The sequence below is a fragment of the Oncorhynchus clarkii genome, chromosome 15, assembly GCF_045791955.1.
Source record: "Oncorhynchus clarkii lewisi isolate Uvic-CL-2024 chromosome 15, UVic_Ocla_1.0, whole genome shotgun sequence".
NCBI classification, from domain to species: domain Eukaryota; kingdom Metazoa; phylum Chordata; class Actinopteri; order Salmoniformes; family Salmonidae; genus Oncorhynchus; species Oncorhynchus clarkii.
In genome coordinates, this window is record NC_092161.1 from 287133 (window position 1) to 302979 (window position 15847).

Genomic DNA, 15847 nt, shown 5'->3' on the forward strand with positions numbered 1-15847 from the left:
TAACTCTGACCATGCTATAACTGATCTGAGTCACTAACTCTGACCATGCTATGACTGAACTGAGTCACTAACTCTGACCATGCTGTTACTGAACTGAGTCACTACCTTGGCCATGCTGTAACTGAACTGAGTCACTAACTCTGACCATGCTGTAACTGAACTGAGTCACTAACTGGGCCATGCTGTAACTGAACTGAGTCACTAACTCTGACCATCTCATAACTGATCTGAGTTACTAACTCTGACCATGCTGTGACTGAACTGAGTCACTAACTGGACCATGCTGTAACTGAATTGAGTCACTAATGATGATGATGCTGTAACTGAAATGAGTCACTAACTCTGACCATGCTTTGACTGAACTGAGTTACTAACTCTGACCATGCTGTGATTGAACTGAGTCACTAACTCTGACCATGCTGTGACTGAACTGAGTCACTAACTCTGACCATGCTGTGATTGAACTGAGTCACTAACTCTGACCATGCTTTGACTGAACTGAGTCACTAACTGGACCATGCTTTGACTGTGACTGAACTGAGTGACTAACTGGACCATGCTGTAACTGAACTGAGACACGAACTCTGACCATGCTGTAACTGCACTGAATCACTAACTGGACCATGCTGTAACTGAACTGAGTCACTAACTCTAACCAAGCTGTGACTGAACTGAGTCACTAACTGGACCATGCTATAACTGATCTGAGTCACTAACTCTGACCATGCTATGACTGAACTGAGTCACTATCTCTGACCATGCTATGACTGAACTGAGTCACTAACTCTGACCATGCTGTTACTGAACTGAGTCACTAACTGGACCATGCTTTGACTGAACTGAGTCACTAACTATGACCATGCTGTCACTGAACTGAGTCACTAACTCTGACCATGCTGTCACTGAACTGAGTCACTAACTGGTCCATGCTTTAACTGAACTGAGTCACTTATGATGACAATGCTGTAACTGAACTGGGACTGAGACATGAACTGGACCATGCTGTAACTGAACTGAGTCACTAACTGGACCATGCTGTATCTGAACTGAGTCACTAACTGGACCATGCTGTATCTGAACTGAGTCACTACCTGGACCATGCTGTAACTGAACTGAGTCACTAATTCTGGCCATGCTGTGACTGAACTGAGTCACTAACTGGACCATGCTTTGACTGAACTGAGTCACTAACTCTGACCATGCTCTAATTGAACTGAGTCACTAACTCTGACCATGCTCTAATTGAACTGAGTCACTAACTCTTACCATGCTGTGATTGAACTGAGTCACGAACTCTGACCATGATGTAACTGAACTCAGTCACTAATTCTGGCCATGCTGTGACTGAACTGAGTCACTTACGATGACGATGCTGTAACAGAACTGAGTCACTAACTGGACAATGCTGTAACTGAACTGGGACAGAGACACAAACTCGACCATGCTGTATCTGAACTGAGTCACTAACTTGACCATGCTGTGACTGAAATGAGTCATTAACTGGACCATGCTGTAACTGAACTGAGTCACTAACTCTGACCATGCTGTATCTGAACTTAGTCACTAACTCTGACCATGCTATAGCTGAACTGAGTCACTAACTGACCATGCTTTAACTGAACTGAGTCACTTACGATGACGATGCTGTGACTGAACTGAGTCACTAACTCTGACCAGGCTGTGACTGAACCCAGTCACTAACTCTAACCAAGCTGTAACTGAACTGAGTCACTAACTCTGACCATGCTGTGACTGAACTGAGTCACTACCTGGACCATGCTGTATCTGAACTGAGTCACTAACTGGACCATGCTGTGACTGAACTGAGTCACTACCTGGACCATGCTGTAACTGAACTGAGTCACTAACTGGACCATGCTGTGACTGAACTGAGTCACTAACTCTGACAATGCTGTGACTGAACTGAGTCACTAACTGGACCATGCTGTAACTGAACTGAGTCACTAACTGGACCATGCTGTAACTGAACTGAGTCACTAAGTCTGGCCATGCTGTATCTGAACTGAGTCACTAACTGGACCATGCTGTATCTGAACTGAGTCACTACCTGGACCATGCTGTAACTGAACTGAGTCACTAATTCTGGCCATGCTGTGACTGAACTGAGTCACTAACTGGACCATGCTTTGACTGAACTGAGTCACTAACTCTGACCATGCTCTAATTGAACTGAGTCACTAACTCTGACCATGCTCTAATTGAACTGAGTCACTAACTCTTACCATGCTGTGATTGAACTGAGTCACGAACTCTGACCATGATGTAACTGAACTCAGTCACTAATTCTGGCCATGCTGTGACTGAACTGAGTCACTTACGATGACGATGCTGTAACAGAACTGAGTCACTAACTGGACAATGCTGTAACTGAACTGGGACAGAGACACAAACTCGACCATGCTGTATCTGAACTGAGTCACTAACTTGACCATGCTGTGACTGAAATGAGTCATTAACTGGACCATGCTGTAACTGAACTGAGTCACTAACTCTGACCATGCTGTATCTGAACTTAGTCACTAACTCTGACCATGCTATAGCTGAACTGAGTCACTAACTGACCATGCTTTAACTGAACTGAGTCACTTACGATGACGATGCTGTGACTGAACTGAGTCACTAACTCTGACCAGGCTGTGACTGAACCCAGTCACTAACTCTAACCAAGCTGTAACTGAACTGAGTCACTAACTCTGACCATGCTGTGACTGAACTGAGTCACTACCTGGACCATGCTGTATCTGAACTGAGTCACTAACTGGACCATGCTGTTACTGAACTGAGTCACTACCTGGACCATGCTGTAACTGAACTGAGTCACTAACTGGACCATGCTGTGACTGAACTGAGTCACTAACTCTGACAATGCTGTGACTGAACTGAGTCACTAACTGGACCATGCTGTAACTGAACTGAGTCACTAACTGGACCATGCTGTAACTGAACTGAGTCACTAAGTCTGGCCATGCTGTAACTGAACTGAGTCACTAACTGGTCCATGCTTTAACTGAACTGAGTCACTAACTTGACCATGCTGTGACTGAAATGAGTCACTATCTCTAACCATGCTGTGACTGAACTGAGTCACTAACTCTGACCATGCTGTGACTGAACTGAGTCACTAACTGGACCATGCTGTAACTGAACTGAGTCACTATCTCTGACCATGCTGTATCTGAACTGAGTCACTAACTCTGACCATGCTGTAGCTGAACTGAGTCACTAACTCTGACCATGCTGTTTTTGAACTGAGTCACTAACTCTGACCATGCTGTAACTGAACTGAGTCACTAACTGGACCATGCTGTAACTGAACTGAGTCACTACCTGGACCATGCTGTAACTGAACTGAGTCACTAACTCTGACCATGCTGTAACTGAACTGAGTCACTAACTGGACCATGCTGTAACTGAACTGAGTCACTAACTGGACCATGCTGTAACTGAACTGAGTCACTAACTGGACCATGCTGTAACTGAACTGAGTCACTAACTGGACCATGCTGTAACTGAACTGAGTCACTACCTGGACCATGCTTTGACTGAACTGAGTCACTAACTCTGACCATGCTGTAACTGAACTGAGTCACTAACTGGACCATGCTGTAACTGAACTGAGTCACTATCTGGACCATGCTGTGACTGAACTGAGTCACTAACTGGACCATGCTGTGACTGAACTGAGTCACTACCTGGACCATGCTGTAACTGAACTGAGTCACTAACTCTGACCATGCTGTGACTGAACTGAGTCACTACCTGGACCATGCTGTATCTGAACTGAGTCACTATCTGGACCATGCTGTAACTGAACTGAGTCACTAACTCTGACCATGCTGTAACTGAACTGAGTCACTAGCTGGACCATGCTGTATCTGAACTGAGTCACTACCTGGACCATGCTGTAACTGAACTGAGTCACTACCTGGACCATGCTGTAACTGAACTGAGTCACTAACTCTGACCATGCTGTGACTGAACTGAGTCACTAACTCTGACCATGCTGTGACTGAACTGAGTCACTACCTGGACCATGCTGTATCTGAACTGAGTCACTAACTGGACCATGCTGTAACTGAACTGAGTCACTACCTGTACCATGCTGTAACTGAACTGAGTCACTACCTGTACCATGCTGTAACTGAACTGAGTCACTAACTGGACCATGCTTTGACTGAACTGAGTCACTAACTGGACCATGCTGTGACTGTACTGAGTCACTACCTGGACCATGCTGTAACTGAACTGAGTCACTAACTCTGACCATGCTGTGACTGAACTGAGTCACTAACTGGACCATGCTTTGACTGAACTGAGTCACTAACTGGACCATGCTGTGACTGAACTGAGTCACTACCTGGACCATGCTGTAACTGAACTGAGTCACTACCTGGACCATGCTGTAACTGAACTGAGTCACTAACTCTGACCATGCTGTAACTGAACTGAGTCACTAACTGGACCATGCTGTAACTGAACTGAGTCACTAACTGGACCATGCTGTAACTGAACTGAGTCACTAACTGGACCATGCTGTAACTGAACTGAGTCACTAACTGGACCATGCTGTAACTGAACTGAGTCACTACCTGGACCATGCTTTGACTGAACTGAGTCACTAACTCTGACCATGCTGTAACTGAACTGAGTCACTAACTGGACCATGCTGTAACTGAACTGAGTCACTATCTGGACCATGCTGTGACTGAACTGAGTCACTACCTGGACCATGCTGTAACTGAACTGAGTCACTAACTCTGACCATGCTGTGACTGAACAGAGTCACTTACTCTGACCATGCTGTAACTGAACTGAGTGAGTCACTAACTGGACCATGCTGTAACTGAATTGAGTCACTAATGATGATGCTGTAACTGAACTGAGTCACTTACTCTGACCATGCTGTATCTGGACTGAGTCACTAACTCTGACCATGCTGTAACTGAACTGAGTGAGTCACTAACTGGACCATGCTGTGACTGAACTGAGTCACTCATTCTGGCCATGCTGTGACTGAACTGAGTCACTAACTGGACCAAGCTGTAACTGAACTGAGTCACTAATTCTGGCCATGCTTTAACTGAACTGAGTCACTTACGATGACGATGCTGTAACAGAACTGAGTCACTAACTTGACCATGCTGTGACTGAAATGAGTCACTAACTCTAACCATGCTGTGACTGAACTGAGTCACTAACTCTGACCATGCTGTGACTGAACTGAGTCACTAACTGGACCATGCTGTAACTGAACTGAGTCACTAACTCTGACCATGCTGTAGCTGAACTGAGTCACTAACTCTGACCATGCTGTATCTGAACTGAGTCACTAACTGGACCATGCTGTGACTGAACTGAGTCACTAACTGGACCATGCTGTATCTGAACTGAGTCACTAACTGGACCATGCTGTAACTGAACTGAGTCACTACCTGGACCATGCTGTAACTGAACTGAGTCACTAACTCTGACCATGCAGTAACTGAACTGAGTCACTAACTCTGACCATGCTGTGACTGAACTGAGTCACTAACTGGACCATGCTGTGACTGAACTGAGTCACTACCTGGACCATGCTGTAACTGAACTGAGTCACTACCTGGACCATGCTGTAACTGAACTGAGTCACTAACTCTGACCATGCTGTAACTGAACTGAGTCACTAACTCTGACCATGCTGTAACTGAACTGAGTCACTAACTCTGACCATGCTGTGACTGAACTGAGTCACTAACTCTGACCATGCTGTGACTGAACTGAGTCACTAACTCTGACCATGCTGTGACTGAACTGAGTCACTAACTGGACCATGCTGTAACTGAACTGAGTCACTAACTCTGACCATGCTGTAACTGAACTGAGTGAGTCACTAACTGGACCATGCTGTGACTGAACTGAGTCACTAACTCTGACCATGCTGTGACTGAACTGAGTCACTAACTGGACCATGCTGTAACTGAACTGAGTCACTAACTCTGACCATGCTGTGACTGAACAGAGTCACTTACTCTGACCATGCTGTAACTGGACTGAGTCACTAACTCTGACCATGCTGTAACTGAACTGAGTGAGTCACTAACTTTTAAATGATTGGAATGAATTATCCAAAGAGAGTATAAAGATTTTGCTGTAAAGACCATGCTGTAACTGAATTGAGTAACTAATGATGATGATGCTGTAACTGAACTGAGTCACTAACTCTGACCATGCTGTGACTGAACTGAGTCACTAACTGGACCATACTGTGACTGAACTGAGTCACTAACTGGACCATGCATTAACTGTACTGAGTGACTAACTGGACCATGCTGTGACTGAACTTAGTCACTAACTCTGACCATGCTGTGACTGAACTGAGTGAGTCACTAACTGGACCATGCTGTGACTGAACTGAGTCACTAACTGGACCATGCTGTAACTGAACAGAGTCACTTACTCTGACCATGCTGTAACTGGACTGAGTCACTAACTCTGACCATGCTGTAACTGAACTGAGTGAGTCACTAACTTTTAAATGATTGGAATGAATTATCCAAAGAGAGTATAAAGATTTTGCTGTAAAGACCATGCTGTAACTGAATTGAGTAACTAATGATGATGATGCATTAACTGAACTGAGTGACTAACTGGACCATGCTGTGACTGAACTTAGTCACTAACTCTGACCATGCTGTGACTGAACTGAGTGAGTCACTAACTGGACCACGCTGTGACTGAACTGAGTCACTAACTGGACCATGCTGTAACTGAACTGAGTCACTATCTGGACCATGCTGTGACTGAACTGAGTCACTACCTGGACCATGCTGTAACTGAACTGAGTCACTAACTCCGACCATGCTGTAACTTAACTGAGTCACTAACTCTGACCATGCTGTAACTGAACTGAGTGAGTCACTAACTGGACCATGCTGTAACTGAATTGAGTCACTAATGATGATGCTGTAACTGAACTGAGTCACTAACTCCGACCATGCTGTGACTGAACAGAGTCACTTACTCTGACCATGCTGTAACTGAACTGAGTCACTAACTGGACCATGCTGTAACTGAATTGAGTAACTAATGATGCTGTAACTGAACTGAGTCACTTACTCTGACCATGCTGTATCTGGACTGAGTCACTAACTCTGACCATGCTGTAACTGAACTGAGTGAGTCACTAACTGGACCATGCTGTGACTTAACTTAGTCACTAACTGGACCATGCTGTATCTGAACTGAGTCACTAACTGGACCATGCTGTATCTGAACTGAGTCACTAACTGGACCATGCTGTAACTGAACTGAGTCACTCATTCTGGCCATGCTGTGACTGAACTGAGTCACTAACTGGACCAAGCTGTAACTGAACTGAGTCACTAATTCTGGCCATGCTGTAACTGAACTGAGTCACTAACTGGTCCATGCTTTAACTGAACTGAGTCACTAACTGGACCATGCTGTAACTGAACTGAGTCACTAACTCTAACCATGCTGTAGCTGAACTGAGTCACTAACTCTGACCATGCTGTATCTGAACTGAGTCACTAACTGGACCATGCTGTGACTGAACTGAGTCACTAACTGGACCATGCTGTATCTGAACTGAGTCACTAACTGGACCATGCTGTAACTGAACTGAGTCACTAACTGGACCATGCTGTAACTGAACTGAGTCACTACCTGGACCATGCTGTAACTGAACTGAGTCACTAACTCTGACCATGCTGTAACTGAACTGAGTCACTAACTCTGACCATGCTGTGACTGAACTGAGTCACTAACTGGACCATGCTGTGACTGAACTGAGTCACTACCTGGACCATGCTGTAACTGAACTGAGTCACTACCTGGACCATGCTGTAACTGAACTGAGTCACTAACTCTGACCATGCTGTAACTGAACTGAGTCACTAACTCTGACCATGCTGTAACTGAACTGAGTCACTACCTGGACCATGCTGTAACTGAACTGAGTCACTAACTCTGACCATGCTGTAACTGAACTGAGTCACTAACTCTGACCATGCTGTAACTGAACTGAGTCACTAACTCTGACCATGCTGTGACTGAACTGAGTCACTAACTGGACCATGCTGTGACTGAACTGAGTCACTAACTCTGACCATGCTGTGACTGAACTGAGTCACTAACTCCGACCATGCTGTAACTTAACTGAGTCACTAACTCTGACCATGCTGTAACTGAACTGAGTGAGTCACTAACTTTTAAATGATTGGAATGAATTATCCAAAGAGAGTATAAAGATTTTGCTGTAAAGACCATGCTGTAACTGAATTGAGTAACTAATGATGATGATGCATTAACTGAACTGAGTGACTAACTGGACCATGCTGTGACTGAACTTAGTCACTAACTCTGACCATGCTGTGACTGAACTGAGTGAGTCACTAACTGGACCACGCTGTGACTGAACTGAGTCACTAACTGGACCATGCTGTAACTGAACTGAGTCACTATCTGGACCATGCTGTGACTGAACTGAGTCACTACCTGGACCATGCTGTAACTGAACTGAGTCACTAACTCCGACCATGCTGTAACTTAACTGAGTCACTAACTCTGACCATGCTGTAACTGAACTGAGTGAGTCACTAACTGGACCATGCTGTAACTGAATTGAGTCACTAATGATGATGCTGTAACTGAACTGAGTCACTAACTCCGACCATGCTGTGACTGAACAGAGTCACTTACTCTGACCATGCTGTAACTGAACTGAGTCACTAACTGGACCATGCTGTAACTGAATTGAGTAACTAATGATGCTGTAACTGAACTGAGTCACTTACTCTGACCATGCTGTATCTGGACTGAGTCACTAACTCTGACCATGCTGTAACTGAACTGAGTGAGTCACTAACTGGACCATGCTGTGACTTAACTTAGTCACTAACTGGACCATGCTGTATCTGAACTGAGTCACTAACTGGACCATGCTGTATCTGAACTGAGTCACTAACTGGACCATGCTGTAACTGAACTGAGTCACTCATTCTGGCCATGCTGTGACTGAACTGAGTCACTAACTGGACCAAGCTGTAACTGAACTGAGTCACTAATTCTGGCCATGCTGTAACTGAACTGAGTCACTAACTGGTCCATGCTTTAACTGAACTGAGTCACTAACTGGACCATGCTGTAACTGAACTGAGTCACTAACTCTGACCATGCTGTAGCTGAACTGAGTCACTAACTCTGACCATGCTGTATCTGAACTGAGTCACTAACTGGACCATGCTGTGACTGAACTGAGTCACTAACTGGACCATGCTGTATCTGAACTGAGTCACTAACTGGACCATGCTGTAACTGAACTGAGTCACTAACTGGACCATGCTGTAACTGAACTGAGTCACTACCTGGACCATGCTGTAACTGAACTGAGTCACTAACTCTGACCATGCTGTAACTGAACTGAGTCACTAACTCTGACCATGCTGTGACTGAACTGAGTCACTAACTGGACCATGCTGTGACTGAACTGAGTCACTACCTGGACCATGCTGTAACTGAACTGAGTCACTACCTGGACCATGCTGTAACTGAACTGAGTCACTAACTCTGACCATGCTGTAACTGAACTGAGTCACTAACTCTGACCATGCTGTAACTGAACTGAGTCACTACCTGGACCATGCTGTAACTGAACTGAGTCACTAACTCTGACCATGCTGTAACTGAACTGAGTCACTAACTCTGACCATGCTGTAACTGAACTGAGTCACTAACTCTGACCATGCTGTGACTGAACTGAGTCACTAACTGGACCATGCTGTGACTGAACTGAGTCACTAACTCTGACCATGCTGTGACTGAACTGAGTCACTAACTCCGACCATGCTGTAACTTAACTGAGTCACTAACTCTGACCATGCTGTAACTGAACTGAGTGAGTCACTAACTGGACCATGCTGTAACTGAATTGAGTCACTAATGATGATGCTGTAACTGAACTGAGTCACTAACTCCGACCATGCTGTGACTGAACAGAGTCACTTACTCTGACCATGCTGTAACTGAACTGAGTCACTAACTGGACCATGCTGTAACTGAATTGAGTAACTAATGATGCTGTAACTGAACTGAGTCACTTACTGACCATGCTGTCACTTACTCTGACCATGCTGTACTGAACTGAGTCACTAACTGATGCTGTGACTTAACTAGTCACTAACTGGACCATGCTGTATCTGAACTGAGTCACTAACTGGACCATGCTGTATCTGAACTGAGTCACTAACTGGACCATGCTGTAACTGAACTGAGTCACTCATTCTGGCCATGCTGTGACTGAACTGAGTCACTAACTGGACCAAGCTGTAACTGAACTGAGTCACTAATTCTGGCCATGCTGTAACTGAACTGAGTCACTAACTGGTCCATGCTTTAACTGAACTGAGTCACTAACTGGACCATGCTGTAACTGAACTGAGTCACTAACTCTGACCATGCTGTAGCTGAACTGAGTCACTAACTCTGACCATGCTGTATCTGAACTGAGTCACTAACTGGACCATGCTGTGAATGAACTGAGTCACTAACTGGACCATGCTGTATCTGAACTGAGTCACTAACTGGACCATGCTGTAACTGAACTGAGTCACTAACTGGACCATGCTGTAACTGAACTGAGTCACTACCTGGACCATGCTGTAACTGAACTGAGTCACTAACTCTGACCATGCTGTAACTGAACTGAGTCACTAACTCTGACCATGCTGTGACTGAACTGAGTCACTAACTGGACCATGCTGTGACTGAACTGAGTCACTACCTGGACCATGCTGTACCTGAACTGAGTCACTACCTGGACCATGCTGTAACTGAACTGAGTCACTAACTCTGACCATGCTGTAACTGAACTGAGTCACTAACTCTGACCATGCTGTAACTGAACTGAGTCACTAACTCTGACCATGCTGTGACTGAACTGAGTCACTAACTGGACCATGCTGTGACTGAACTGAGTCACTAACTCTGACCATGCTGTGACTGAACTGAGTCACTAACTGGACCATGCTGTAACTGAACTGAGTCACTAACTCTGACCATGCTGTAACTGAACTGAGTGAGTCACTAACTGGACCATGCTGTGACTGAACTGAGTCACTAACTCTGACCATGCTGTGACTGAACTGAGTCACTAACTGGACCATGCTGTAACTGAACTGAGTCACTAACTCTGACCATGCTGTGACTGAACAGAGTCACTTACTCTGACCATGCTGTAACTGAACTGAGTCACTAACTGGACCATGCTGTAACTGAATTGAGTAACTAATGATGCTGTAACTGAACTGAGTCACTAACTCTGACCATGCTGTGACTGAACTTAGTCACTAACTCTGACCATGCTGTGACTGAACTGAGTGAGTCACTAACTGGACCATGCTGTGACTGAACTGAGTCACTAACTGGACCATGCTGTAACTGAACTGAGTCACTAACTCTGACCATGCTGTGACTGAACTGAGTCACTAACTGGACCATGCTTTTCTGACCATCACTTCACATAGCAAATAAAATAATTCAAATGTTTAAGGATAAAAAAAAAAATCGATTTAACTTTCACCTACTCCAACCAGCGATTCATTTCCTCATCGTTGTTGTGGAGTACGGGAGCTCTGGGAAAAAATATATTTCATTTCTTCAAAAAACACCTCATTTTAGAAATGTAAACTTTCTCAGTATTGTGATGCAGGTTTTTAGATGTTGTACACATGAAAAAATGGAACCTTTAAAATAGAAAGTGTGTGTGTGTGTGTGTGTGTGTGTGTGTGTGTAGGGAGCAGGTACGTGTGAATGGTTTCGGTGTGTTTGTGTTCGTGGTGTATCCCGGAGCTTTTGTAGATCTCTTCACCACACACCTCAACCTCATCTCACCTGCCCAACAGCTACGCATCTTCTGTGCAGGTAAGATTCTCACACATTCAGACACACACCTCAACTAAGAGAGCGTGTGTACTATTGGGTCCTCTAACCAGAACATCGTCCATTGTTTTCTGTTCATGTTGAATCAAATCTGTTCGACCACTTGGCAGGTGATCACTTGTTGGTTATTACTGCATTGTCGGAACTAGAAGCACAAGCATTTCGCTACACTCGCATTAACATCTGCTAACCATGTGTATGTGACAAATAAAATTTGATTTGATTTGAAGATACCACTCTAACGGTGAACACGTTTTAACTAACCATCTTCAAAACTCGCATCTCTGTCTCTCTCTCTCTCTCTCTCTCTGTCTCTCTCTCTGTCTCTCTCTCTCTCTGTCTCGCTCTCTGTCTCGCTCTCTGTCTCGCTCTCTGTCTCGCTCTCTGTCTCGCTCTCTGTCTCGCTCTCTGTCTCGCTCTCTGTCTCGCTCTCTGTCTCGCTCTCTGTCTCGCTCTCTGTCTCGCTCTCTGTCTCGCTCTCTGTGTCTTTGTCTCTCTCTGTCTCTGTCTCTCTCTCTGTGTCTCTCTCTGTCTCTCTCTGTCTCTCTCTCTGTCTCTCTCTCTCTCTGTCTCTCTCTCTCTCTGTCTCTCTCTCTCTCTCTCTCTCTAGGGGTGTGGCATAACTTTGTGCTGTGTGTAGCAGCATTGTGTTTCCTCTTCCTGTTGCCTGTCTTCCTGTTTCCTGTTTACTACACTGGGGCTGGAGCCCTCGTCACCGAGGTGGTGCAGGTTAGTGTGGGACAGTAGTGTGAAGAGCTGAATTGATACGATAATGATGAATAGAACGCTACGTTTCTAACATGAATGTGCACCTTTGAACTACTACGACTGAAGACATCATTTGTCCCATTAACAATCCCCCAGATTAACAAACGTATTTCATTTCAAACTTGACATTTCTCTAGTATAGGCTACTTATAATGAACGATATCAGCTAAATTCCCGTGTCGATCATTTTCAGTTTATTGTCCCAGCTCTAGTGTGTTTGTGTGAACAAACTGGTTTAGCCCTCTTGTAAGTTAACAAACACTAGATTGTTACCTCTCTCTCTGTATGTGTGTGTGTGTGTGTCAGGGCTCTCCTGCAGACGGTCCTAGAGGTCTGTCAATAGGTGACATGGTGACCGGGCTGGAGGATTGTGATGTCAGAACAGTAGAGGACTGGAACTCCTGTCTCACAATCCACACTCACACACCTCAGACTGGATACTGTGTCCCAACACACACCCTGCAACCCAGCTGGGCCCATGGTCGAGGTACACACACACACACACACACATCTCAGACTGAATGCTGGGCCCACGGTCGAGGTACACACACACACACACACACACACACACACATCTCGGACTGAATGCAGGGCCCATGGTCGAGGTACACACACACACACACACACACACACATCTCAGACTGAATACTGTGTCCCAACACACACCCTGCATCCCAGCTGGGCCCACGGTCGAGGTACACACACACCAATGTTACTAATGCTTCACTCTCTCCTCTCACTCTCCTCTTCCTCTCTTTGTCTCTGTCCTCTCCCTCTCTCCCTGTAGTTTACAGGAGGTTGGATACTTCTATAGAATGCTGCAGTGACAACAGTCTGATCTCTCCCTGTAGTTTACAGGAGGTTGGATACTTCTATAGAATGCTGCAGTAACAACAGTCTGATCTCTCCCTGTAGTTTACAGGAGGTTGGATACTTCTATAGAATGCTGCAGTAACAACAGTCTGATCTCTCCCTGTAGTTTACAGGAGGTTGGATACTTCCATAGAATGCTGCAGTAACAACAGTCTGACTGATCTTTGCTTCTCCTACACCAAACTACAGGAGAAGGAGGTGAGACACACAAACAGACACACACATAAGGCTGACCCCATTTAGTTGACTGCTCGATTGTTTGGTTGATAGCCTGTTTGTCGAGCGGTCGCAAATATATGTGACACCAGTTTGAGCCGTTCCCCTCTCAGTAGACAAATCCTTTGAGGAGGCTGCAGGTATGGTACAGTCCAATAGGAACGGGATTAAGACTCAGAAGGCGGGGCTCCAGAATGCACGTTCTCCCGCCAATTCGTGCTCATTCATTATTTCATAACTTCATTGTGTGAATTGTTTACCCTTTGATTGGTAGTCTATCAATTCTCCATTACATACACTGAGTACAAAACATTATGAAACCCTGCTTTTTCCATGACAGACTGACCAGGTGAAAGCTATGATCCCTTATTGATGTCACTTGTTAAATCCATTTCAATCAGTGTAGATGAACGGGAGGAGGCAGGTTAAATAATGATTTTTAAGCTTAGAGATAATTGAGACATGGATTGTGTATGTGTGTCATTCAGAGGATGAATGGGCAAGACAAAATATTGAAGTGCCTTTGAACTGGGTTTGGTAGTAGGTGCCAGGCGCACCGGTTTGTGTCAAGAACGGCAATGCTGCTGGGTGTAACACATAGAGGTAGACCTCGGCTACCTGGCCTGATTACACACAGAGGTAGACCTCGGCTACCTGGCCTGATTACACACAGAGGTAGACCTCGGCTACCTGGCCTGATTACACACAGAGGTAGACCTCAGCTACCTGGCCTGATTACACACAGAGGTAGACCTCGGCTATAAATATGTCCATCAGGGGATGTCTGTAGGGGTTAAAGTCCCGTCACTGCAACGGTTTTCTGTCATTAGGATTCTGGAGAGGTCGTTTCCGCAATAAAATCCAAATCCATTCCTTGCTGCCAAAGTTGCCGTTGTGCCCTTGGGCAGAATATAATATTATAATTCCCTTCTCTTACAGGTTTTGGTTTTTCCATTTATGTTTTGAGGTTTGACCTTTAGCACACCGATTGGTGTCACCTCATTAGTCAGTAAATGTGCTGGCTTGACCATCTCTTTAGTCAGTAGGTGTTACACCTGTACTGGCTTGTCCATCTCTTTAGTCAGAAGGTGTTACACCTGTACTGGCTTGTCCATCTCTTTAGTCAGTAGGTGTTACACCTGTACTGGCTTGTCCATCTCTTTAGTCAGTAGGTGTTACACCTGTACTGGCTTGTCCATCTCTTTAGTCAGTAGGTGTTACACCTGTACTGGCTTGTCCATCTCTTTAGTCAGTAGGTGTTTCACCTGTACTGGCTTGTCCATCTCTTTAGTCAGAAGGTGTTTCACCTGTACTGGCTTGTCCATCTCTTTAGTCAGTAGGGGTTTCACCTGTACTGGCTTGTCCATCTCTTTAGTCAGTAGGGGTTTCACCTGTACTGGCTTGTCCATCTCTTTAGTCAGTAGGTGTTACACCTGTACTGGCTTGTCCATCTCTTTAGTCAGTTGGTGTTACACCTGTACTGGCTTGTCCATCTCTTTAGTCAGTAGGTGTTACACCTGTACTGGCTTGTCCATCTCTTTAGTCAGTAGGTGTTTCACCTGTACTGGCTTGTCCATCTCTTTAGTCAGTAGGTGTTTCACCTGTACTGGCTTGTCCATCTCTTTAGTCAGTAGGTGTTACACCTGTACTGGCTTGTCCATCTCTTTAGTCAGTAGGGGGTTTCACCTGTACTGGCTTGTCCATCTCTTTAGTCAGTAGGGGGTTTCACCTGTACTGGCTTGTCCATCTCTTTAGTCAGTAGGGGGTTTCACCTGTACTGGCTTGTCCATCTCTTTAGTCAGTAGGTGTTACACCTGTACTGGCTTGTCCATCTCTTTAGTCAGAAGGTGTTACACCTGTACTGGCTTGTCCATCTCTTTAGTCAGTAGGGGGTTTCACCTGTACTGGCTTGTCCATCTCTTTAGTCAGTAGGTGTTACACCTGTACTGGCTTGTCCATCTCTTTAGTCAGTAGGTGTTTCACCTGTACTGGCTTGTCCATCTCTTTAGTCAGTAGGTGTTACACCTGTACT

The 15847-nt window shown here is 45.2% G+C and overlaps 1 protein-coding gene across 3 annotated transcripts in view; it reads left to right on the top strand.

Moving 5' to 3' along the window:
- Nucleotides 1-15847, top strand: part of LOC139366854 (membrane-bound transcription factor peptidase, site 2) — a 71696-nt gene that overhangs the window by 23185 nt on the left and 32664 nt on the right. For all 3 annotated transcript variants that reach the window (XM_071104541.1, XM_071104543.1, XM_071104542.1), the window contains 4 exons: nucleotides 11813-11940; nucleotides 12569-12687; nucleotides 13033-13213; nucleotides 13706-13797. In XM_071104541.1, coding sequence (XP_070960642.1) covers nucleotides 11813-11940; nucleotides 12569-12687; nucleotides 13033-13213; nucleotides 13706-13797 — 520 coding nt within the window. The remainder of the gene's footprint in view (nucleotides 1-11812; nucleotides 11941-12568; nucleotides 12688-13032; nucleotides 13214-13705; nucleotides 13798-15847) is intronic.